Source organism: Symphodus melops (genome assembly GCF_947650265.1).
Source record: "Symphodus melops genome assembly, chromosome: 4".
NCBI classification, from domain to species: Eukaryota; Metazoa; Chordata; class Actinopteri; order Labriformes; family Labridae; genus Symphodus; species Symphodus melops.
Genome location: NC_136694.1, coordinates 18031194 through 18057267, shown reverse-complemented (window position 1 = coordinate 18057267; position 26074 = coordinate 18031194). Strand labels below are relative to the sequence as shown.

The window sequence follows — 26074 nt, the reverse complement described above, 5'->3', positions numbered from 1 at the left end:
TAGCAAATTTTCCATAAATCCCCATGCAAGAATGTAAAAAGAAAAGCATTTTAGCTGAATCTATAACAACTGTGTTATCTATCTTCATTAATATATTTGACTTTATCTCTTGCAAGTTTATTTTGTATTAAAAATCATGTATTATATGATGCTCTCATTTTAGTTTTGTATGGCTGTTGTGAGTACTAATGCATCTTCAGATAGAATTTGTAAAAACAAATGTGTAAGTAAGTAAGTAGTATTTGAACTGGGTGTGATGGTTTAATTAGAGGAGGATGGGCTTACATAGTGTGTAGTGGGAGGGGGGCTGAAAACTAACCATCCTTTAAAAACAAGTTGTCCTGTTTGGAATTCATTAGACCTCACATCATCTCACGAGTAGCACGGATTATAATCTGAATCAAGGTATGAAATATGTGTTCCTTCCTTTTTCACTTTTAATATGATACAATATCTCAACTGCATGTAAGGATTTTTTTTATTTAAATGTGAACTATGTAGAATTTGGTAGTGAAATGTGAAAGTTGGAGAAGTGAAACAATTCTGTTTTATTTTATGAACTAAATACACAAATTTAAATCAAAGGAAAAAAATGTTTCCCTGGAACACTGTTCCGGAGTTAGAAACTACCAGGAGAGTTGCGGTTTCACTGCTGCTGGCCCACTACTATAACTTCTCATGAAGCATTTTATATTCAAACAGTGTTCCAGGGACCAAATGTTCCTCTGAGCACAGTTTGTGTATACAGTTCTGAATATATACCACCAAATCTGTTCATTTCTCCAACTTTCAAATTTGAAAATCTAAAACTCAATTGAGCACATTTAACAAATCCTGTGTACTTTTCGCAGTTGTAAAAAACCTCTCAATTTAAAATGACTTTATATTATAAATAAACGTTTTCTTTGATTTATTGTTTTAGATCTGTGTATCGGACTCAAGGATGGAGTTTTGGACTGAGAATCAGGGGCAACTGCCTCTTTATTCAAAATATGGTACAGTTCCTGGGAGAAACTGTGCACATACGTGAGTTGAGTGCTATAAAAACAGTTTGAGTTTTTTTGGACAATATGCTTAGCTTGTTTGACAAAATAAAAAAAAATAAAAAAAATTGTCATCTAGCTTGATACTAAGTATCAACTCAGCATATCAGATAATTAAATGTGACATTTATCATTGCATTTTGAAACAATCTCAGTTTACTTTGCAATTTTTCAACCACTTTACCTGCAGCTACCATGACAGACATCAGGCATCCCAAATTCCATTGTACTACAGGACACAACAAGATCAAGGCAGGGAGCCCAGTTACTGGAGTGCGCCAGGATCAAGAACAGGAGGGGCGCCACATGGCTATTTTAACTGGACAGAGCAAGATTTGACCAGCTCGACTTCATCTCAATTCCCTTTCATTCTTGACCGTTATCATCAGCAGCACCCGGATCTGGGAGAATTTCAGCTGCACGAAGCTAGAGACAGAGAGTGGCCAGCAGCTCAACAAGCAGCAAGGGAATATGAGAGAGGATATCAAAGGGAAGGATGGCATAGGAGGTGGGAGTCCTGTAGTCCCATCCGCCAGAACCAGGAGGTTTTAAATAAGAGGAGCAACAACAGCTATCGAGAGCTGGAGGCCTGGGCAGCACGATACAGCCATTCACTTCCAAGAAGGAAACGGATAGAGGCAGAGTTGAGGGGTGCCTCTCAGGGGCTGGTAGAGAGAAGGGCTCCAGAGAGAGACAACAGCAGGAGAGCCACAGATCCTCAAGTAGAAATACTGCAACAAGTTGTACAATCTGCAAACATCAGAGAATCAGGACAGAGGGATAGAGGAGGGAGACAACAAGGTCCAACCCATTATGCATCACAAACCTCAGCCGGAGACACAGCACACATGTGGGACATGAAAGAAAACACCAGCAACCAAAGAAGGTTTAGTCAGCCTCCTGGCTATATTGCTCCCCCTCCCTACAACAGCCCACACAAAAGTTCACCTGCATTGCAACAATGGGATACTAGCTTAGAGAAGGAAGGTAAGAGACAATCATACTGGCCACAACCCAAACTCCAAGATCAGGATGTCTCTGAAGATCTGCTATGTCAACGAAAAATTGAAATAGAGGACTTTGCACAACCAGATGAAAACTTTGAAACCTTTCTCGATCTTGACAGACTCAAGCACAGACAACAGGAAATAGAGTCTTTACAGGAAAGCAGCCACGATAGTATTCAGACAACAAACGTACAGCACATGGTTATGTTGTCTCTACAACAGCCACAGGTATTACAAGCTGTTCAGAATAAAACGATAAATGAGGAGCCTTCCTCAAAAGTCATTGAAGGAAGGAAGTTCAGTTTAAATAAAAAGAAGGGAGGGATGACCATATTCTGCTTGGTCTCTCGAATAGCGGGTACAGCAGAAACCAATTCTTTGCCACTTTGTACCTCCCAAGCAAACATTGAAAACACAGAATCAGCAGGGCTTTCTGAGCATCTCAGGGACAATGGTGACAAAGTGGCAGATGAAGTAGACTTCAGAGGGCCAGCAATGAAAGAGCAGTCAAATACTTCAGATTCAAGAAGTCTCCAAGCAAAACAGGAGGAAATACCAAGTTGTGTAGAAAGTTATGCCAATACTTCATTTGGGAGTCAGGTTTCTCAGACAGTGCAGCCTGTGTCAGTCAAGTACCCTTTGTGGAGGGAGCCTAGTTCAACAAGCAGAACTGAAACTGAGAGTTTAACTGAATTCTCCACAGTAATCAACAAGGAAGGGGAATCAAATCTTTTGGAAAACAAAGAGGACTCTGTTAAAGTAAATCCAATTGACATTGAAGTAAGGAGACTGGACATCACAGAAGCATCTGAATCAGGGGACAGTAATGGCCTTCTGGTTATAGACACAACCTGTGTACTTGTTAAAATGGAACTGATACCATCACCAAAGAAAGAGCATGTTCACTATTTAAACTCCACGCCAGACACAGAAGAGAGTCCCCTTGACATTCTCTCGACTGTACCTTCAGGAGTTGAACAATCAAACAGTCAGCTAAATCAAGAAGTGACATCAGACCAAAACTCAGACTCAACCCCCTTGCATCTTATTGAAGAGCTTGAGACTCAACAAGAATCAGATCTTGGAGAGAAAAAGGAACCTGAGGGGGGAATTGGATTCTTCCCCTGCTCTTTATTATCTTTAGTTTCTGACAGGGAAACCATGGTGGAGCGCGCTGAAAGGATACTAGGAATTCCTTTACAAGACTGCATCACCGAACAGAAATCTGAAGACCCTGTGTCACTTTTTGACTCATTCATGGAAAACAAAGAAAGCTGCCTTTCTCCAACTGGAATTGACAATGATGACGCAGTGGATCAAATCCAAGAGGACACAAAAGAGGAGGCGCAGTCAAAGAATCCAACAGAGGTTGTTAGCCAAACTGAGGATGCAGTTTGTTTGCAAACGGATAATGAAGTCAACATTCAGAAAGAATGTGAAGACAGTCTAGGAATAAAGAAGCATGTGTCTCATGGGTCTGATGTCTCCCACCTCAAAAATGACATTAAATGTTCACTTGAAAATGAAATGACAAATGATCATCCGCTTGAATCTGCAGAGAAAGACAATATGACTGAGCAGGGTCAGGACAAAAATCTGCCTTTAGAAAGTGATACCCTTCCTCAACATCCTGACTTAACTGACCTTGATTCTGTGGAAAATCAAGCTCCTTATTCAGAAATCTTATGTTCTAACAACACACCACCAGAGCAACTGCCACCTCCACTTCTATCAAATGAGAGCTCAACTACCCAAACAGACACATGTCCAAGCCCTTCTCTTGATTTAATTGATCAAGCTGTAAAAGCTTCTTCCAGTGGAGCAGAGGACCAAAATGAACGGGGTGAATTATCACAGCCAATAAATAATGGGATCATCAATGCCCTTACTGAAGACATGACAGATCAGTGGGTGACAAAGAAGACTGTTTGCCAATCAGATAATGTTTCTTGTGTGAAAGAGAGCATTACCACCAATGAACAAAACACAACAGAAGTTGATAAAGATCTCACAGGCCCTACTATGGAAGATGATGTCGAGTTCAATTTTCCACAATTTGAATGGGTCCAAGCAGAGGATGTTGCTTGTGCAAAAGATTTAAACATGACAGTAGAGCAACAACCTGAAGAAGTCACTGAGGATCTTACAGGTGTTTTACAAAATACATTATCCATAGGCAATGCAAGGGACTCCCAAACTCAAATGGAGACTACAATAGTACAGAACAGTGGACCCCTGACTGACACTCGTGACTCCTGTCCTCCCTCACCTTGCTCTTTATCTCCATCACATTTGGAGAGGCTCTTACCCTTTTCATCACATGCACCAAACAAACCAGTCAAAGAGTTAGTTTCTCTTTTGTGTTCATCAGATCTTGAATCTGATGTGGATGCTGATGCTGCTGGGGACATCCTAGAAATTTTCCCTCCTCCTCTTTATCTGGAGTCGGGTGAAGAATATATTCAGCCATCATCTTCCTCCTTTATACCCACAGTCCTGCATCTCAGCTCTTCTCCCCCTTTACCAGAAGAAAGATTTATAATGGATTCCCCTGATTTAACCCTGAAAGAACAGCCCCAGTATCCGAGGTTGCTGCGGGATGCAGTAAATCGCATCAGGAAACATACAGCACCTGACTCTGAGAACGAGGAGGAGGATGTGAGTGAGCTGTGGGATCCAGAAATCAGGGCTGAAGCCTTAGGTTATCCAGAAGGGGTAGAGAACATTAAGTCTAAGAAGAAAATCACTGATAAAGCCAGACAACAGGTTTCTACGGAAGGAAGTGTTGATGAAGTTAAGGAGGGACAAATCAAGCAGAGTCCAGAGTCTTTTGGACATCCTGAAGAAGACACTCTGTCTTGCAGTAGTAGCACAAGTAGCCAAGGCTCTGGAGACACTGTCTTAGTTGCAGATGATGATGAGATTGAAGGATCAGAGCCTGACGCTAGGACAGATATCGACCAAGAGGAATACGAAAACGTTCAGAATCCCGAGGAAGGGCAATGTTTATCCTGCGAAGAAAAAAACTACATTGCAGCTAGGAATGAGAGGGATAATGATGAAGAAGAGAGTGTAAAAAAATCTAGATGTAGTGACGATTCTCCATTTGTTGAGGAAAATAGATCAATCGAAGCATTGGAAATTACAAAAACAAAGCAAAAAGATGAGGTTTCTGAGCCTTCAATTGATACAGCTTCAGAAGGGAAGACTGAAAGTGAGTAAGTGAACTTGTAATTGAATGTATAACACTGACCCTTATTGAAATTGACCTCTAACAACTGTGTCATCTCCATGTTTTATTGTGCCTAATGAGTGTCAGCTATTTTTCAGTCGTATTCACAGCTGCTTTTCTAACAGAGGCTTTAGTTTGAGTAAAATACAAGATTTTCCATTTTAGATGGATAAGTGTTGACGTTTGTAGAGAAATCCAACATATCTAAACAAAATGTGTGTGACAAACTTTCTTGGATTAGATGTAGTGATACACTTTCTCAAAACATTAATTTCTGTGTCTGCCATTTCTAAGAATGTGAGGTAATACAGCTGGTGTGCAATTATGGAATGGCTTTAATAAAACATTACGTTTTCTGAAAATATGTCAGGATGGGGTTATATTTCATTCCAAAAATCTAATAACCAGGTAGATTAACAAAGAATCATAGCATGTTTAATGTCTTTCAGAGTCATTTAGTTTGTGTCACCTGACTCACTTAAGACTTTGGGACTTCCAAACCTCAGAAAACACAGATTCTTAATATTCAAAGGCATCATTTAACGACTGAACAGATTTATGATTGAGGCACTGTGAATATTAGTTTACAATTAGAATGTCAACCTGTTGTCATTGTTGGAAAAATATTGTGTATTAAAGACAAGACAGATACAGAAAAAAACTTACCAAATTTATAAAAAAAAAACAAATACAGGGTAATGTTCACATAAGACAGCAAGTTCTATTTTTCACACATTTAAAAATAATTTATACCAAAAACACTTTCAGACCTTTGTTGTTGACAGTACAACACTGTTTCTAACTGAGTGGGTGTTGTGTAATTCGGTGGTAGGTGGTGCGGTGGCACACTCTAGTGGAGTTACTTTAGAATCATTTGACCAGTCTTCCGTGTTGTGCTGTACAACTGTTGAAAATCTAACCAAACTAATATATCACCTTCTTTATTTCACAATTCAAGGGTATTTCTGCTAGGTTTCAAAGTGTTCAATGAAAAGAAGATTTGTAACATTTCTTCAAGAAGCATATACAGTATATATAATTTTTTTAATTTGACTTGAAATCATGTACGGGCCACTGGAAGCAACACATTATTGGTGGTATTAGAAGTTTTGCATCAAGCAGTGGTTAAAGCACATTGATTCCCCTTTTTTGCTTCCTGAAACTTCAAATAAATCTTCAGCTGTCCATTTCTCAAGTGGAAAAGACAGGGTCATATGCATGTAACACCCAAACATAGAACCATCTAATCTTCTTGTAATTTTTATACATTTCACTTAAACAGTGACGATACTTGAGGCTGATTGGTAAACTGGATTCATCTTTCATGAGTTTGATTTTCAGTGGTAGACTAGTATCTGAAAACGTGTAACTTTCCTAGTTATAGTTACTACAAATTTTTTTAGTAAGGGATGTTTACCAAAACAAGAAGGCAGAGCTGAAACAATTTTTTTTCTGTGATCAATAAATATAAGTGAGCATTCAAAACTTTCTACTGAAACTAAAATTGTAACTCTTGACAATGACACTTTCATTGGTGAAAAATCATTGTAGATGCCCAATCATTAAATAAGTTGCATAAATCACTAATGTCTTGCTATGCTCTACAGTTTATCTTTAAACCAAATGTGCTATTTGAATTTAACTAATTTGGATTGAGCACAAATGAAGACTGAAGGACCATTTGACAAATTTCTACATGATCACTTAGTTCTTTTCTTAAATTAAAGTAACCATGTACAGTATACACAAAGCATCCTGTAAGAAATCCTTTATCTACTGGGAAGTCTGCTTTCACCCATTCAGTTAGAGTTTATCTCATAAAGAACTCTTCAAGACTGGACCTTTTAAATAATGTAAAATATTCACAAGTAAAATAACTTAAAATATGTAAACGTGACAAGAACGTTTAAAAAGATATTGCCAATAAATGGTTAACTGGTCCTCAAATTCTCACATTTTCAGGTCTATTTTTTATTATTTTACATAACTTTTTTGTGTAAATCTTCCTCTACACAAGTGTTAACAAGTGAAAGGGATAACTGAAAATATTATAGCACCGAACATCTGAGGGGCTGATGAGAGATGACAGGAATTGTAAGACAATATCAAAGTTCGTCATGGGGTATTTTCAAAGCGTGGTCACAAAGGTCTGCAGAGAACACAAGAAAAAATACAGTGAGTTTAGATACACATGTTGCAGAGGAAAATGAACAAGATGAATCGACAAGAGTGTAAAACCGCATTAAACACAGAAGAAAAAAAACATACCTGTCCTCTTGCTGCAGAGCTTGTCTTTGACATTTTCCGTCTCATGAGCAAAGAATTCTATGATTTCATCCTCATTCTGCTCAACAATCGTTTCACACTTGAGAAAAAATTAGAAAAACAAAATAAAAAATATAAGCAGTGAGACTTGGTAGGATAAAAAGTATTCTAGTTCTGACGACCTGCTTGTTTCCCTTCACAGCCACAAACGTTCAAACACATGATGATGCATCAGGAAGAAAATTAAGCAGAATTTCTTGAAGGGCAAAAATTCTACTCACTGCAAATTTTAGACTGGATGTAACTCTTGAATCTAGTGTGGCCTCTGACAAGTCCATGACTTCACCACTTCGAGATTTTATCCTAATGTAGGAATTCCTGTTTGTGAGAGAATCTTTGTGCTCCCCATAGTCTTCCATCCTCTCGCACACATTTTCCATCAGCTCAAGGAGGTTTCCTTCTGAGCGAGCCAGAGGAACCTGGAGGCATAACAAAAAAAAAATCTGAATTAAAGGAGGATGTGAGGGTAAAGTATTAAATTCTTAAACAAACCGATTTAAGTACAAGCAGCTGTATAACTTTCCCTGAATGAGGCAGAAAAAAAAATGAATGTGCCAGTATCTGATCAAAGAATAATGACGCAAATATCACAGTCTGACTCAGGTAGCTACTGACACATTCATTATACATACACTATCACTACCACTATCAGATATTAGCATTAGGCTGTTAGATTTAACTGCAGGACCTCTAATATGGCCCAAGAGTCCAAGTTAAATTTCCCTTGGGGGAAAATAAAGTAGATCTGATATTCAGGATGATGTTGAATGTTAACTAATCTGCCGATTAATTTCTGGATTGTTTTTATTTTATACTTATTTAATAAACATTAGAAGTATTAACAAGTGTTCATAAGAAAACATTCAGTGTCTTGTTTAATAAAAATTAAAAAAGTCCAAAACTGATCAATCTTTTTTGTTCTCTGTGGAGACCATCTGCATTTGGTTTCGATATTTATTTGACTTATAATGAGTAACTGCCTTAGTATTTATTTTTTATTTTGTGTGTGTGAAGAAGATGAACATTGCTTTTATACATTCTTGTATGACGTTTAGTGAAGATGCTTTGCTGTTCTTTGATGTTGATTTAATACGAGAAATTATAATAGGCCTATAAAATACTGTTTATAAAAAGGAGAGTCAGAGTGAAGTATCCTGGTATCTTATATATCCTACCTTAAATTTTCATTCACACCTCTTGGTAATAAGGATTATTTCAACAGAAAGAAGACACAGGGGGAATGATTTTTAGATGAATATTTCTAGTCCATTTTCTGAGAACTGTAGTTTCACCATGGCAGACCCACGTCACTGACCTCCGCCGCCGTCACATTATGACGTCGCTTAGTGGAAATGCGGTCGGATTGTCAGAACAACGCGATCCTAACACCTTCACTTAAGAAAGTAAAGTGGATAGTAAAAGTAGATAGGAGGGACAATCCGAATGCACCCCCAGATTACTACATTACCTCCCTGATGGACTGGCTTCCGTCTGGGTTGATCCTGAAGGAACCCGTCTGGATCATTTTCTTTGGATCTATCTGGAAAATGGCCCATTCCATCTCATCTACGAGAGCCCTGCACGCTGCGGGGAGCAAAGAAGACACATTAGTTAGGGCTGGTTTTTCTGTCTTTTTTTTTAAAAACTGAACTGGTGGCTGAGATATTACAAAGTACCTCCACATCTGATGTCCTGTCCTTGTCTGGCTGCTTGGCTGCAGCTCGGGAGGAAACACAGAAACACACACGATGCGAGCACAACAGCCACTTCTCTCATCTTGCATCTGAAACACAGATTTCATCACAACTCAAGCTGCCACATCAGCCGGCCAAGACTCGATCAAGTGTCCAATTATCCGCTGATCTCTTTGAACACCTTTTAAACAATCTTCATGTTCAACTGGCTGGCTGTGAGGCAGAGAATGCTTCAGACACAAAAAAATACACATTTTGCTAACTTTTTCGTTTTACTTACAAGTTTCTTGCAGCGTTTCCGAGACCAACGTCACGCTTTTCCACGCTGAAATGTGGTGACGTAGATGACGTAGCTGCTGGACAGAATGGAGCCTCGCTGGAGACAGCGCCCTCGCGTGACCAGGAAGCTGTTCCCGATTTGCGGTTACCAAGGCAACCGTCAGACCTGTTGAAAGTGGGCACCTTGTTTAAAAGCTATTTAGTTTAAATTTAAGCCACAGAGGGTACAAGTAGTGAATTTAAGAAGTTAAATTTAAATAACTTGTAAAGTGACATGAGAAAGCTAATGTCAAATCAAATGTTATTTATATTTTCTACATTTTGAAAGAGCCACATGTAGCATTTAATTAGCACTAAACTAGCTAATTTAATTAGCTACTTTACTGTTAAGCTACCATTTCCGCGTTTAAAATTCAACCTAAGTAAATATGTTGTGTGAAACTATTAAAAACTGCTAAATAGAAATGAACTGAATACAAACAGCAAACTTAATTTTACCCACTTATATCACTGTGTGAAAGGGGAACAACTCGTGAAGTGTGTTCAAGCTGTTTTCATATCATGACAATGTGTTCAGGCGGCAACATGCGCCCTTTATTTATAACATAGTTAACATTGTGTTACAGATAAAATAATGGTTCTGCTCTGTACAAGCGCGTTAGCCATCATAGTGCGACAATGAGACATAATGAAATGTTTAATTAATCTTTACTGAAACAAACTAAATTATCCTTGAAATATGTTTAACTGCATTTTAACTACTGACAATAAACAATGTGATGCTACAATTTAGCAGACAATAGATATTCTAATACTGAAGCCATTACAAAGTTGAAATGAAATTTTATGAAGAAGACCGAATATTCAACAACAGAATAATTGTTTGTCTTACAATATTTATAACAAGAACAGATTATACACATACAAAAACCATGAACAATTTTAGGGCAGAAAGTTTTAAGGTTCGTTTTTAATTATTCTTTTATTTTTACACAAGAAAAAAAACTTTGTCAAAATTGGACATTTATGACAAAATTTAATACAACACATCTGGTGACATTGCTACCCTCTCAGTCTCAGCACTTCATAAAGTTCAACTTCATCAGATCAACAGATATATAACATGTAATCAACAGAAGAAATATCTGAGATAATATTTTCATGACTTCACTGAAAACAAGTTGAAGTTTATTTGTAGATGAACTTGTTAATAAATAAATGCTTTTGTCCTGCTTTTAATTACAACTTCAACCATTTCTGTTGTAATTCAATTGTTTGTTTGTTTTTTTTATTAAAAAGTGCTTCTAGAATTGTTCAAAAATGTTAAACTTTTCACATGAGAAAAAACATGTTTGAACATAGTGAAGCCCACAGAGTGAGAGAGAGAAAACATTTGTTTTCCTGAACCCAATATTTATTCTGAAGTGGAATTGTCGCACCTGAAAAAAACGAGCAATTTGGAAAAGCTTGTTTTTATTGAATAATATATTGGCACAGAGTAAGAACAGGAGGCACTGTGGTGGTCCACTCAGCGCACCTCCCCCAACACACACACACACACACACACTCTCGAAAATGAAAAGCTGTAACAGACTGCACTTTAATACACATCACACATCTGCACACATTTGGCATCATCAGGTACAAAGTTCATAGAAAACTGAAGCTAAATTCATTCAATAAACAGTTTAACTAAACTAGATGTTAACTTAAACTGCATTTAAGTCTAAGTAACATTTTATACAAAATATAAACTACATGACAATACAAATCTTGAAGTGAACGGACCAAAGCTCAACTAAGAAGAACTTAAAAAATATTTTAAAAATAAATTAAAAAAATTGGAGATACCAAACGCTTATATTCTCATGGAGAATACTGACACGAGTCAGGCTGAAAGACACTGATCATACTTTAAATATTAACATTTATTTTCCTTTACTTTAAATAGTAATGTGCTGCTGCCACTCGGTGTCTTTTTCACTACTACAACTAAGGATCACTGAAAAGTCTATGTGTAAAAAAGTGTTATTTTAAAATTCACTGGAGAATCAAAAATCAATTAGTTATTATTAATAAGGAATAAGGATTTGAGATTATTTGTCATTTAATCTAATACAAAAAACAACAGTTAGATTTTCTGTTCTATCCAAAAAAGGAAATGGAAAAAAAAAAGTGCCATGGGGAAAAAATCCATTTTAATATGTGTGATGTGCCTACAAGTATGCTGACCAGAACTCACCTAGCTCATGAGATTGTATGGCACAGCTCAAAAACAAATCTTCTTTATGTGGGTTGATCAATGAGGTAAAATAATTAATCTGTCATTTCATCTACAAAACACAGAAAAACTGTGTTTCATGAAATCTAAGTGCAAGTTACAGCTTTCTACTTTTATATTGTTATTCCAGTGTCAATAATTACAATGAATTGGTCAATTTCAACTTTTGGAGGATTATCTTAAATAGTTAAGATTTTTATCTCAACATAAAAGAGAACCAGGGCTGCTGTTTGGTCCTGACCAAACACAAAATATACATTCTCACTTTAAGATGATGTGTGTGACAAATCTGATTTACTTTGTCACGAGCTAAACCAGGGAGCAGCTAAATGTTTTAAAATCAACTACATCAAAATCCCATCTGTCAGCGCTGAACCCCTGAGGCCATATTAGAGGTCCAAAGCAGCTTAAGTGCAACACTGGGCTACAAAAACAGCCTAATGTTTCTCTTAACTCAAGCCTCCAGTCTCTTGATGATGTATAAACTTGTTTATTGTTTAAATGCAGAGTAGAAGAAAGAACCTGGTTGGCACCTATTAACAAAAGTTATGGTGTCGTTAAAGATTTGTGATAATAGATGCAATCAATGGAAAATAGGACAAATTAACCATTAAGATCTGATTTTCCTGAACCTTAATAAGTGTCAAAGTAACAGAAACATTTCCCATGAGTTGCAAGATTCTTATTTAGCTTAGGTTGCAGAGATCTTATAGGAAACTGCCCTTATTGTTTTAATGAGCATACCAGACATCAGTGTGTGCATTATCTGTGCTGTAAGGGTACTTAGTGAATAAGGCACAGAGAGGTGAAGACAGACCTCATATTTACAGTCTATGAGACAGACATATACTGGCCCAGCTCTGATGGTCCCACGTTGGAGGCAGCTCATCACTGCAAGTCCTCCTATCTCTCAACCATTGTGTCAGCGTCCATGTCGTTTAGTAAGTAAATGTCTGTGTGCCGCGACAGCCCCAACTGTATTTGAAACAGAGAGAAGAGACATAATGGGTCATAAATGTGGGTTTAAAGTTAACATTCAACAGGACAATCTGATTTGTCAAAGAATATTCGTTTCTTGATTTTGGCACAATTTTGATTGTTTCAACAGATTTCTGATTTTTAATAGAAAGCTGATCATGAAAATGTTAAAAACAAAACTCTGACCCATTATTTCTTTTAAAAGAACAGCAACCTGCTACTGTAGGTAAACATGTTTTTATGACTCATGAAAGTATCCGTGGTGTATTTTTTTCCAGTGAAATAGTTACACATTGACTGCAGAGTATCTAGTGTTAGTGGCTGTTTTCTGTTTTTGTCATAGAGTAATGTGCTAAATAAAAACATGTGAAGCAGGAAAAAGCTCATCAGAGGGAAATAGGGTCCAATCAGTTCACAATTTGAAGATTGTTTCATTAATTAAAGTTTATTAAAGATGCTCACCTTGGGTCAAAGTGATATTTTCCAAACTCAACTCTCCTCTTTTAAATCGAGGAAAGTCCTGCAAAAGAGAATTCTACTGCCTACCATGGTTTTACATCATCCCTGATTAAATTCATGTGAAATGAAATTTGACCCTTAAACCCTTCGATCAAGAAGAATATTAAGTTTTCTCGATTAAACAATGTGTGTGAAACCCATATAAACTACATGTAGCTCTCTAGTTCTTTTTGATTTGCTTTTAAATGTAAGGTCTGTTTAACACCTTAACATTCATGCTGTACTACACAATTACAAACCCATAATCCTTCTACAGACATTAATACAGCAGACGCCAAAAAATGTCCACGCATTATTTCCCATTTATTTTGAACACATGATGTTCTTTATCCAGTAGCAACAACAGACATTATTCATTTGATCATAAAGAGCAGAAATTATTAATTACTTCAGTGCACGCTATAAACTGTAACAGTACAAATGTGCTTTAGCCATGTTTTGTTTGGTTTTTTTACTGCTGGAGAGGTATTGTTAAAACCCTTCATGAGCTCACAGTAGGTCGAATAACATCAAGTTACATTTCTATTACCAGTATGAAAAAGTTGAGGAATTTTATGAAGCTTCTCAAAACTCTGAAGCAAAGACCTGCAGCTGTACCGAACAATGCAGAAAAAACAAGAACTTGCAGAACCTGAGATCTTTGCAGTGATCCCTGTATGAACATATAGCTGTGCTGGTTAATATATACATCTTGCTACACTTGCTACCATAAACACAGTCTATTCGCAATTTTTTTGATTAATTCCACAAGCTTAACCACACCTGAGATTTGATTCCACATTTAAACAAAGCTTTGCTGCCTCACAGCTGTCTATCATCATGTCAGGCTACGTGAAGGTTGAGAGGGTGCAGAATGAAGTCTCAGATGAGTGTGGAAACAATGGCACTTGGCTTTTCATCGAACATAAATATGAAACACAAAATCCCTTAACAAACATGTATGTATGTTGTGTAAGTTAAACAGACATGCATCTACAATAAATATTTCTATACTGAAGTAGAGTAAAAATGTTGAAAAGGGAGAACAAGTTTTCCTGTTAGGTCTAAAGGGAGTCATTTCACCATGCTGGACATGCTGCAGCTTTATTGACAGATGCAATGTAGAAGAAATAGCAAAGACATTTTTCTTCATTTCGATTGATCTCTCTTGTCAGATCAGTGGTATTTTTTTAGGGCTTTCATTTAAAAAAGGACTGCACTCTGGGCTCTTCATATGCTCACAAATGGTAAAGCTTTCAGAGAAACTTTATCTTCGGGCTCTACTTGATGTCCTTGATAATTGAATTTTATTTGAGCTTTTATTAACTTTTGTTTCCAGTCCACCTTTGAAACCAGGTAAATGTTAAAAACAAAACTCTGACTCTGACAGCTCCTCTCCTTCTCTGTCTGCATAGCAGCATAGTTAACAAGCGCTCTTCAAACGACTCTGTAATATTACAATTCCTTTCCTAAATCCTTTCATCCTTTAGCTTAAACGGCTTGTAAATAAAAGAAGTACTTTTCTTCTTTCACTTAAGAAAAGCAAACAACAAACATTTACAAGTATTATCTTTTATCCAACAACTGAAACAACAAAGTGCAACAGGCTTTTCTTTTTCCTTTTATACTGAAAAGTTCACTGTAAACACTTCCGCTCACCAGAGTCACTGGTATTCTCTTTATGTAGGCACCATCAGAGGGTCTGAGGATGAGGTGGTCTACTAAAGTTTAGTCCATGTAATATATATTTAACATTTAGCTCTTCGACAGTTATGATCATTTATTGGAGCCAGTCAATCAAGCTCAGATTAAAACAATCCTTCTTTCATGACTGGTTTGTCTTCGCCTGATATAAAAGGACTGCAGCTTGAAGTGATCCTTGAACTTGTCAGTTTTGCTTCTTGGAAACTTTCATTCTAGGGATTAACACTCAATTGTTAACAATTTGACTCTTTCAAAATGAATAACTGTCAGATGTTTATATCCAGTGAGTCAAACTCCTTCATAGAACAAATAATAAGAGGATGATGAGGTAGACTGCAGATGGTGTATTGTATCGATAAATGTTCATTTATCTTAAATGACAAGATTAGTTAGATATATAGATCAGCCAGTGCTGAATAGAAACAGTGTTTTTAGAATTACAATAGTTTGAAAACTGTATATTTTCAGCAGCGTATGCTGCTCAGCTGGAATGCATGAACTTTTTAAAGAAACTGATCTTTCATATTATTTGTTTTTTTGTTGTCTTCGTCTCAATGCTGGTTTGAACATTCTGCTCGGCCTGTTTAAGGAATCTGCCACTGTCTGGACCCAAACATGATAGCTAATGTGTTATCAAGAATCATTTGAAACTGTGTTCATGAACTTCATTTTATATTCTGACTTTTTCTCCCAAATATGACCAAAGTGTCCTACACAACAGAGACTGTTGGCAAGTGCAAAGATTCTTGCTGAGGTTATTGTTTTTTAAGTGTAGTTGCCAAATATTAGAAGTATAGTATTTATGGGTTGCCTTAATGGTTTTTGATGTGTTAAATGATGTATTTAAATCTCCTGTTAAGTCTTCTTAAACACTAAACACTGGCATTAAATCTTCTCTGCTGATGTGGTTTAATCTGACTCTCTCGGTACCTTTTTAAGCACCACATTGACACCCCCAGCCCTACAAAAAAGTACATGTCACATTAGCGGGTATTGTGCTCTCATGATCCTAAATGATCTCGTAGAATCCTGTTCAATACATGGCTCAGAGTCTCCAAGAGGAAAGAGGATGGCTGCCTGGTAGTGTCCTGTTCAGCTCATGGAGTCGGACTCAGACCGCTCCTCTATTAACACAGCAGGTCGCTTGCTTACCCGGCTGCCAACGTCCAGGCAGGAAACTCCCAAGGCAACCAAACAGAACCAAGCCTGCGGACAACGACAGAGGGGAGAAAAGTGAAGACACAACAGTGTTTGTGCAGAAGAGATTTCTTTTCAGTAAAACAATGATACTGACGCTGAAATACACTTTCAAAATAAGACCAAATGAAAACTGAAAATGTGTCTTTACTTCATTTAATTTATATATTTTTGAAGTGATGATTACTGTGCTAATATTTGTATGCAGAGCAGCAGACAAGTATGAACTTTAAGTATGAAGATACGTTATGTATTCATTGAAAAGAGCTTCATCATATGAACAGATAACTGTCACTGAGATGATACTTATAGGTTTTGAAAAACAATGAAAACAAACGTTCTCCTTTAGTCACAGAATGATGATCTACAAATGAAAGGCTGTCTTGACAAGATGACAAAATGTTGAGATCTTACTTACCAGGTAGGAGACGAAACACAGATAGGCTACTGAGAGGAGGGCGGCGAAAACGTAGAGCAGCGTACTGTTCAGTGTTGTGACATAAACCACCACAAAGTACATGTTGATTGCACAAACCACCAGGATGATGATGCTTCCGGAGATCTTCCACACCCTAAAGACACAGGCGATTTTTTTAGACCATTGAGACAGAATGGTTTTTTTTCCCCCCAACAGTTAACCACTGAGGAAGTTCCTAGTTTGCATCAAATCTATTTCCTTTCGCAACTCATCACAAGACGTTATCTGTCTTCATGTTGGAGTAACAGCCAGTGCACTCATGAGGGTACTTTAACAAATGCAACAGCTGACAAAGGCATAAAAAGATTTCTCTTTTACACAGCAGGTAGACTTGACTTTTATCCGAAGAAAAACCCTGAAACATCGAGATCAGATTTCGTCTCTCAGCTTCAAAATTTGGCTTTGAAAAGTTTGGATGTTGAATCTCAGTCCTAGTCTTGAGCTGTTGTGATTTATTAGAATTGAAGCAGAAGCTGTGATATAAGCAGATGAAATCATCAGCATGACAAATATCTGTCTGCTTGACATGTGATAGATAGTGGTCTAGTTTTTTTTAACCTGCAAGGTCCAAATCTCACAATTTCTCTTTTTAATGAACAATATAATACTAACAGCCTGAAGAATATAACTAACAAATATATTATATATTCCAGAAGCATGACAGAGTCAAGTATAAGTAAACAAATAATCATTTAAAAAGCAGAGATAAAAGTGTACGTTCACTCACAATCCATTCGCAAAGTCGCTCATTATGGAGGTCATACTGGTGAAGGTGAGGATTGGAATCAAAGCAAATGGAAGCTGTTGACCACAAAGATGTCATACTAATTACTCACTACACAAAAACAACAACTGTCAGTGTATGGCTCCTTTGAGAAGAGCTCATTAATACTTTACTTTAAATCATATTCATTGTAAGTTCATGGTAAAATGGTCCTTACTGACCTGCATGCTTTGGAGAACATTGAGGAAGTCGTTCATCCCCGTCAAGTGCTGAACATCCTGAAAAATGGCAACCAGGAGAGTAGGCGTGATGGCGATGGAGCGCGTTAGCAGCACCCGAGCAAACCGGGACCACTGAAGGTTGAGGAAACCCTGACCGAGCATTAAGGAAAAAATCTGAGTACATTCATCTTTTATTTTTTCATAACTTAGAGGAATAAAGTAAATATTTATTCACACCTCCATTACAAACTGCCCAGAGTAAGTGCCCGTCATGGTCGAGCTCTGTCCAGCTGCCAGGATCCCGATTGCCCAGATGTAAAGGGCCGCAGGTCCAAAGAAACAGCCCAGGACCACTCCCTGAACAAAGATGATAACAGCTACATTGTTGGCAAAGAGTTCAAATTACACAGACACAACATTTTAGTTGTTATAACGTTGTAAATAACTCACTCCTTTTACCCAAACATACTTAATCAAAACAGCAGATTGATGATTCCGAAGTCAGGACATGTAGTGGATGTAAATGTGATGAAACTTACCCCTTTGTAAATGTCCACCTGTAGTGTGTCGTTGTTTAAAGGGAAGAGATCAGTGTGAGGGCTGCCAGTTGCATTACACTCTTGATTCTGCAACCAGAGACACAAACACATGACCCACGGCGCTACACAATGTCTGTTTGCTAACAGCCCCGAACAGTAACATCAGTATGAATATGATCAGCACAGTATGAGGTAGTAGACTGTGAAGAGAACCCACCACTTGCATGTTGGTTTTATCATAGAAGGCCTGAGCAAAGACTGCAACCACGAAGACGTTGATGAGGAAGGACACAAACAAAGCTATTGTTGACTCGATGAAGTAGTACTTGTTGGCTTCCTTCACTTCATTCTTATTTTTGCGATCGACGGCCCGTGACTGGTACATGAGGAAATAAACAGAATAACATCCGACTGTTATTGGTTACAGATGCATGGCTGAAACACGGCTACACTTACACGTTCATTCTTACACTGAATCAAACAATAAAAAACAAGCAACAACTGAAGTACTTTCCAGAATAAAAAAAAAAACTTGACTGAGAAAATGAATATATTCATTAAATAATGACTGATTATGACCGACTAATATGTAGTAACATCCTTATAAACTTTTGATTTTGATTCTGTGATTGCATGAAACTCCTGAAAAGACAAACAAGCAACATAGAGCAACAAAGTTTGAACTGTCATAACTGAGTCACTGACCTACATGACTCAAAATTAAACACTAAATTATTGTTAGAATAAAAGACACAATTAAGAAAGTCCATCACACGGGGCTAATTTAAGACTTTTTCCTTTGAGGTCTTTTCAAATGCTTATACTTAAATAGGCTTCTAACCTTGACCAGTGCAGAGTGTAAGTAGATGTTGTGCGGCATGATGACAGCGCCAACGATTCCCACAGCCTGTAACAGCTGCACCTGTCCACAGCCTGCGCAATACGGTACAAACATCCCCTTCAGCAGCTCACCCTGGTCGGGCTTTACTAAAACATACTACACACAGGCAACACAAGGTTCACACGTTAATGCACCATCATGATTCCTGAAAAACAAAAAAAACTTTTCAGGTGTCAACAGACAATTAAATTGAATAGGAAGTGACGTAGGACGTTACCTCATAACCAAAGCTAATAGCCATTACGGTGATGAGTAAGCCAAAGAAAGCTTCAAGTTTCCTTAGACCTACAGTGACAAACAAACTGTATCAACACTGGGAGTGCATACCTTTTAGACACTGACTGATAAGGAATGAAGAGTATAGCCGTACCATATTTGTCTAGAAAGAGGAACACAAACGTGTCTGTGATAGTGATGAGGACTCCACCCCACAGTGGGATCCTGGGAGACAAACAGATTTATATAAAAATACTTTTAATATGTTCTCCTAAGTGTTGCATTCACTTTTCAGAGACAGGAAGTAAAGCCATACCTGCCCACGGAGAGAAGGTTGAGCGCTATGGCACAGCCGATGACCTCCTGCATGTCTGAGCCAATAATTGCCAGTTCCACCATTAACCAAAGAATGATCCGAGGAACCTGACAGAAGGAAAATATAGAGGACAGCAGATTAAACCAGTGAGCTCTATCATCTCTTCAGAAAGTGATTTGACTTCACATGAGTTACTGGACAACATTTAGGTTGAGGACATGGAGTGAAAATCATTTTTCCACATATACAGCTGTGCTTCAAAGGTTAATGTTTAACAGAACCAAAAAAGCTACGGTGAGTCATGACAGTTGGGAAAACTCACAGTTGGGTATTGGCGGTTGCAGACTTCAGCCAGGTGCATCCCCGTGACAACACCGAGGCGTGCAGCTAACCTCTGCAACAGAAGCCCAATGATGGTGGCTCCAAGGAGCACCCATAGGAGCTTAAGGGGGAAAAAGCCAGAAAAGACAGTTTAAATGTCACTGCTTTCATTAAATACAAACCTTTGTCTTTTTTGAAAACACAATAAAACATATGATAATTTATATAACTACACATTGACAAGAGGTCTCAAGACTAAATAAAACTTCTTCTTGTGAAACAGGAAAACAAAGAGAAGATACAGTGTCGTGCTTCACATTGAAAAACTTTAATGGATCACCTTAAAGCCGGCTTTAGCTCCTGACTGAAGGTCAGACTCGATGTTCCCTGGATCCAAGTATGCAATGCTCATCAAAAAGCCCGGTCCAGTGAAGGCCCAGAGCTTTCGGAAACTGAACCCCTGAACAGAAAACCAGCGTTTTATTAGTAGAACTAATGTGTTTTGAAATTTATTGATGACGAAAACATGTTTTACATTTCATTTTTTTTATACCAATTCTAAATAGTGTCAAACAAGAGTAAAGCTTTGTACTTGAAACGGGATGCATTATTTATTTGCTGCTTATTTTCTAATTAGACCTGATGAGTACCTGGTCAATGTTCCCGGGAATGGGAATCTTCTCTTCAAAGTACGTGTTGGAGAAGTTGGCGTCATGGTCCTCAGGTGAGGCAGGAGGAGTGACAGAGCTGTACTTGTTTGCCTCCTGAATGGAGTCCTCTGACAAAACCAGAGAGAATGGAAACGCTGATTAGTTACAGGAGACCAGTCTGAAAAGTTTGCCTTTCCTCCTGCCGAACAAAAAGTTTCACAAGAAGCCTTCAAGAGAAATGATCTTCTTGTCATACTGAGATTTAGGATGCGAGATAATACCTATAACACATTCAACGTGGTGTGGGTTCTCTTGGAGTACTGCATGTGGCACCGACAGCTGAATGAGATCCCTTAACAACAGTTGCAGAAAAAAACAAATCCCTAAACCCAACTGTCCACGTCTGAACTAAAGCCTCCCGGGGACAAACAAAGACTTGATTGAACAAGTAATTTTTTTCAGACTTTTTTTAGTGCATTGCTTTAGAAAAAAAACCATTTCATACTTTTCTCTTACCTTAGAATATCTTTTATTGCGAGTCTCTAACACTCTTACAGGAGCTTTGTTAAGAAAACTGCTCACACTTCAAGATTAAGCCAATTTTCCATTTGAATAAACGAGAAAACAAACCCTGCTGCTGCTGTTCTAGAAGCAATTCAACCTCAATTAGGAAAGTGCCACAGAAGTGATTAAGTTCAAGAATTTTGAACAACATCTCTTTAATCTATCCGTTATAATAACCTGTTATTAGAGGTGCTTTTCTCAATTCTGAAACCACATGTCTATGATGACGTATTTTCACAGAATCACATACACATGATAACTTATCAGACCAGTCTAAATAAATCACAAAAAGTATTCAAACACTATTTTAGAAAGAAAGGAAAGTTTCTAAGTTCTACTCACTCAGTTTGGACCTCTGGTTCTTTACTCCCTTCATCTCAGACTGACTGCAGGTCCTAAAGTCCACAGCTCCCTAACAACCACTCTCCTTTTGATATGACTCAGCACTCTATAATCTTTTTTTTTTTTTTTTTTTTTTCCGTCGACAGATGTCACAACAACATTCTGGCATCATGTCACTTAAAATGATCCCGACAAAGCAGAAGTAAAGAACGCACACCACTGCTCACTTTCTCAACGTGTGCTTGGAGCTGACAATAACCACACAGCATCACAGACAGCAATAACATCACAAAGGAAGCAACGAGCATGGCAACATTCAGATTCTCCTCAAGTCTACATTTTTGTAAACATGGCATCAGCACACACTCGCAGAATGTGAGGCCCAGCCTTGACTAAAAACATCCATCAGGGGGCATTTCAGGAGATTTCTATTATTTTAAGAAGTTACCTTCAAGGAGGTCTCCGTCTTGCTCAGCTCTCATCAGGGCAAGCTGAAGGATCCCTGGGAACTTGAGGGATGAATATCAGCTCCCCTGGACAAAGACAACAACAGTTATATAATCTGAAAAAGCATGAAAGAGAGTGAAATGCAAACAATAAGGCTAAGTATCAAGTTCAGAAAGTTTTCCTGCAGTAAGTTGAGGCATGACTGTGCAAAATTGTGTTCAACGTTCTCCTTCTAACCAAAGGGTGAACAACATGAATAATGACGAGTCATACTAATAAACAGTCCACATAAGGATGTGTCAAGGTCACCACTTTGATGAGAAACTCGTACAGAAAACATGACTCAACTACTGGCGCATGAGTTTCACTTCAACAAAATGCATCCTTCCTCTCACTGACCTTGGCCTTCTTAGCTTTTACCCCGAAAGATGTAAAAATAAAACACATCACACCAGCAGAACATTAAAGTACACACTGTGCTCTGAGAGAGGCCCCCGCTTTGTCTGCAGCCTCATATGATCCCACAGTCATGTGTTTTAAACAGGTCAAGGTTTCCATCAGCGTGCCACTTCCTCACACTCGGAGTAATGAGAACGATCAAAGTGATAAGGTTTGAGGCGCTTCGCTGAGTAGCAACGATTGGTTTAATAACATATAGATTTGACTGGCAAAATGTGACATATTCCCTACATAACTAAACGACCAAAAAATAAATTTAAATTTTATCGAAAGGAATTTAAAGTTCAACATTAGTTGAACTAGACTGTTTAGCACTGATCATTGTTTTCTTCAAGGTGAGGGCTTCAAGTGAAACACTGAGGTAAACGCAAAGTTAACCATTTCCTCTCTTCGTAACAAATTGCTCTCTACTGTTAGCAGTCTGCTCACTACTGAGTACTGTAGTCCAGACAAAGGCAGCGTTCACACTGCAGGAACAACGAAGCAGTTGTCAGCAGTGGGCTACACTTCAAAATACTAAGACTTATCGGCAGCTCTCATAAATATATATGAATAAAATACCAATCATACATTTTAAACTAGTCAATAATGAGCATTGTGAAGGCCATACGAGAAGACGCTTTAGATTGTAACTCAATTGAAAAAGCATAAACTCACGTGTCAGACTATTTCTGTGACTTGAGATTATAGACTTTGATGCTTCGAATCTTTTTCAAAAGAAAAGACACAAAGCAACCTCTCCAGTCTGTTCTGCTTCCTCCAGGAGCTGCACTTGATAAGTATACCGATATTAAACGGACTATGTCACTCTGTTTGGAGCCACCAGGCGTCTCAATTAGGACTAAAAGCTGCCAAACATTCGCAATCCAATACTAAACTAAGACCTCATATAAAATAGGATCTATTTGAGCAGGTCGAGTCACTATCACAAATTTCAGTATGCTTTGCACATGGTTGTTAGAATGTATTAATTGTGACCTTTGCTCCAGTTCAGATTAGTGTTACTGTCTTTACTGCATCTGCAGTGCTGATCTTGTTCATTTCAAGGAACAATAAAATGTATGTGTGCTGATAAAAGAGAATTAAACCGGCCAAGGTTCCCACTCCCTACGAATGTGATCAAAGGACAAAGGATGTTTCACACTTTGTGATCAAAACACCAGTATAATTATAATTCACTCAAGTAATGAACTTGATTTAAATTAAAGAGTTATAAGCCCCAAAAAAACACAATTATTAATCTACTTTTCCCAAAGAATTGGCCTCAACAAAACCCTCCAGGAGAGCCTAATCTTAACAGGACAGCTTTTACAATCACTCCATCTCTGACAACTCCCATAACTGAAAAAAGACATCAGAACTGAGGGCTGTAATAACATAATCATGCCAAAAGAAAATAAAAAGAAGCATGTTTTAAATGTTCTGCAAACTTAGACTTTTACTAAATTAAACACACAGCCTTAGCTCATAATGTTTTATTTCAGTAACAATACCAAACAAATGTGATCTTAAAGATTCCATTGGAGTTTCTACTTTCACATGAGCAGCAGCAGCAGGATATCAGACTTGTAAAAAATCCAGCACACATGTAGCTGCTGTGATGGTTCACTGAAGAGCCATCTCTCACTCTGTTCAATAAGGCAATCAATTCATAAAATACTCTTACATAAAAACTGGTCAATCAACAATTTGAGCACAACTCATATGCACATGTTGAAACGAACCATCTTCAAAACTAATGCTTTATGCCTACCTGTCTTTACGTACAGCCATGATTATAAAAGTCCAAAAGAAAATACTAGAAGCCCTACTGTGACTTACAGACTGATACCTCGTTCATATTGCATCAATCATATTTTTAAAAAACACATTTCTAAGGATATTATTTAACATCAGTTAAGAACTCAAAGAAGGTAATGTTCATCGCTGGTGTCCTATGCACAACATGCTGATAAAAACTCTTGCTTTTTTTCTGTGAGATTTTGATCAACTTTGACCATGACAGAAGTTCAACATACAGACTGATCTGCAAACTATTTTGCCACACTGATATTGAGCCAACGTTACTTCTGAAGATCTCATAAAGGCCCCTGAATGAACAAGATCATACCTTATCATTAAAGGGATACTTCACCCATTTGCATATATGACGCTTTTTGCATCACATGAAGAAAACTTCCAGGCAAAGAAAAACATATTTTTCTCGTCTCAGGGCAAAATGAGGGCTGGACTCACGACCATTCAACACTACTACCACGTTTCTAATGATACACAGCTTCATGTAGATGGGTGAAGTATCCCTTTAAGTTAACATATTAGTATTGTGATTACTGAATTAAAATTACAGTAAGGAAAATTATGAGGATCACATAACCCTTGTTAAAAATGCCATGATGATTTCATTTCCTGCTATGACACGTGAAATCAGGAAGTTGACTTTGCGTTGTACACTTAGTGGAGTAAGAGAGTCATTTCTGCTGCTTAATAGTTCAACACATTGTTGTCGGTTATCATGTAGTTGAACAACAGTCAAACCCTGTAAAATACACACTTAAATGAATGACAAATGCTGTAAATACAATAGTAGTTTTATGGAATAAACTACAACTTCAAACTTTTGACCTCTCGTCCTAAGAATTGAGCGGCTGCTGCTGCTGCTGCTGTTTAACACAAACCAAGCCATGAAGCCAGTTAATGAGTGAACCTGAAGCACACTAAAAAAAACTTTAAGTGCAAATATTTAAACCCAGAGGCCCTCACTGTGGCTAACATTTACCATTATATGCTCCTGTGTGTTCAAGCTAACAAGTTTCCATGATGTCTGCGGTCTGGAGGGGTTAGTCGTATAAAATGTAAAAGAAAAACCTCCTTACCTGCGAAAGTGTTATGGGAGGACAATAGAAGATGTGGATTAAACGACCAAAGCCCGTATGAAACTGTCGACACGTGTTATTGAGAAAATAGCTAAATAACACGTACCCGGGTTAAATTCTGGTGAAGTCTGTCCATGTCAAAGGTAAGTACAACACCAAGTGCGCATGTCCAAGAACACTGAACTGATGTGATTGGTCAGTGATGGAGCTATGTCACGTGGTTACGTCAGCGATGCCCTGGGTTTTGTTGGCCAGGTAGTGTTAAACGTGTTAAACTATAGTATTATACGTTTAGCCATTAATGTTAGAGGAAGGCGTAAAAAGAAGAAAGCATATTCAACGAAAGACATAACTCATAGAGTGTGAAACTATGTATACTCATTAATTATTATTATTAATGCTGCAGGGATGTCTATGGTGTGTTTTGATGTAGTTGACAGGTTTTTGTTAAACTAAACCGGTGTGTCATTTAATCTATAGAACCGGATTATATGTATGTAATTATAATGGGGTTTTTTCATACCCTCACCTAATTCAAAGTAACTAGAATGCACTTGATGTATTTTATAACTTTTATCACTCGCTTTCTACAATTTAAATTGTTGTATGTTCTACAACAAACATTTTTCCAAAAAAGCCCCGGGAACTATTTTATGAATTCTTTTTACCTTAATGAAGATGCGATTTTACTTGAAACAAGAAACAATACAATAATTAGTAATTCAACTTAAATTAATACTTTTGGGGGAAAACAACTTTTAAAAAAGTATTTTATGTTATACATT

General features: G+C 37.6%; 3 protein-coding genes across 4 annotated transcripts; 1 reads left to right on the top strand and 2 right to left on the bottom strand.

Moving 5' to 3' along the window:
- Positions 1–373: 373 nt before the first annotated feature.
- On the top strand, positions 374–5816 carry LOC306822901 (uncharacterized protein). The gene is made up of 3 exons (XM_079342195.1): positions 374–405; positions 923–1026; positions 1234–5816. Exons 2-3 carry the CDS (start codon positions 944–946, stop codon positions 5270–5272), a joined length of 4122 nt encoding a protein of 1373 aa, XP_079198321.1. The 5' UTR covers positions 374–405; positions 923–943; the 3' UTR covers positions 5273–5816.
- A 123-nt stretch (positions 5817–5939) lies between these two features.
- Positions 5940–9735, bottom strand: cnpy2 (canopy FGF signaling regulator 2). The gene is made up of 6 exons (XM_079342198.1): positions 9582–9735; positions 9284–9390; positions 9076–9191; positions 7829–8026; positions 7551–7647; positions 5940–7431 (listed from the first exon to the last, which is right to left on the bottom strand). Exons 2-6 carry the CDS (start codon positions 9381–9383, stop codon positions 7388–7390), a joined length of 555 nt encoding a protein of 184 aa, XP_079198324.1. The 5' UTR covers positions 9384–9390; positions 9582–9735; the 3' UTR covers positions 5940–7387.
- A 1421-nt stretch (positions 9736–11156) lies between these two features.
- Positions 11157–25491, bottom strand: LOC306821987 (natural resistance-associated macrophage protein 2-like). 2 transcript variants are annotated; one of them, XR_013778845.1, is made up of 18 exons: positions 25290–25491; positions 21959–22043; positions 20605–20732; positions 20295–20414; positions 19956–20075; positions 19634–19740; positions 19472–19542; positions 19319–19386; positions 19042–19197; positions 18418–18576; positions 18201–18287; positions 17899–18018; positions 17662–17811; positions 17444–17517; positions 16657–16810; positions 16194–16247; positions 12712–12836; positions 11157–12394 (listed from the first exon to the last, which is right to left on the bottom strand). XR_013778845.1 is itself a non-coding variant. In XM_079340666.1 (17 exons), exons 2-17 carry the CDS (start codon positions 21990–21992, stop codon positions 12765–12767), a joined length of 1674 nt encoding a protein of 557 aa, XP_079196792.1. In that variant the 5' UTR covers positions 21993–22043; positions 25290–25491; the 3' UTR covers positions 11157–12764. The 2 variants fall into 2 exon arrangements, 1 of the variants encoding a protein (XP_079196792.1); XM_079340666.1 differs by having other exon boundaries at positions 11157–12836.
- Between the last annotated feature and the right edge of the window lie 583 nt (positions 25492–26074).

Excerpts from the sequence above, each read along its gene's own strand:
- LOC306822901 (XM_079342195.1), top strand. The coding sequence starts at position 944 with ATGGAGTTTTGGACTGAGAATCAGGGGCAACTGCCTCTTTATTCAAAA. Across the intron at positions 1,027-1,233 it reads GGGAGAAACTGTGCACATAC|CTACCATGACAGACATCAGG; the intron begins GTGAGTTGAGTG and ends CTTTACCTGCAG.
- cnpy2 (XM_079342198.1), bottom strand. The coding sequence starts at position 9,383 with ATGAGAGAAGTGGCTGTTGTGCTCGCATCGTGTGTGTTTCTGTGTTTC. Across the intron at positions 8,027-9,075 it reads GAAGCCAGTCCATCAGGGAG|GTTCCTCTGGCTCGCTCAGA; the intron begins GTAATGTAGTAA and ends TTATGCCTCCAG. Across the intron at positions 7,432-7,550 it reads GCTCTGCAGCAAGAGGACAG|ACCTTTGTGACCACGCTTTG; the intron begins GTATGTTTTTTT and ends TGTTCTCTGCAG.
- LOC306821987 (XM_079340666.1), bottom strand. The coding sequence starts at position 21,992 with ATGAGAGCTGAGCAAGACGGAGACCTCCTTGAAG. Across the intron at positions 20,733-21,958 it reads AGACGGAGACCTCCTTGAAG|AGGACTCCATTCAGGAGGCA; the intron begins GTAACTTCTTAA and ends TGGTTTTGTCAG. Across the intron at positions 19,543-19,633 it reads AACCTTCTCTCCGTGGGCAG|GATCCCACTGTGGGGTGGAG; the intron begins GTATGGCTTTAC and ends TTTGTCTCCCAG.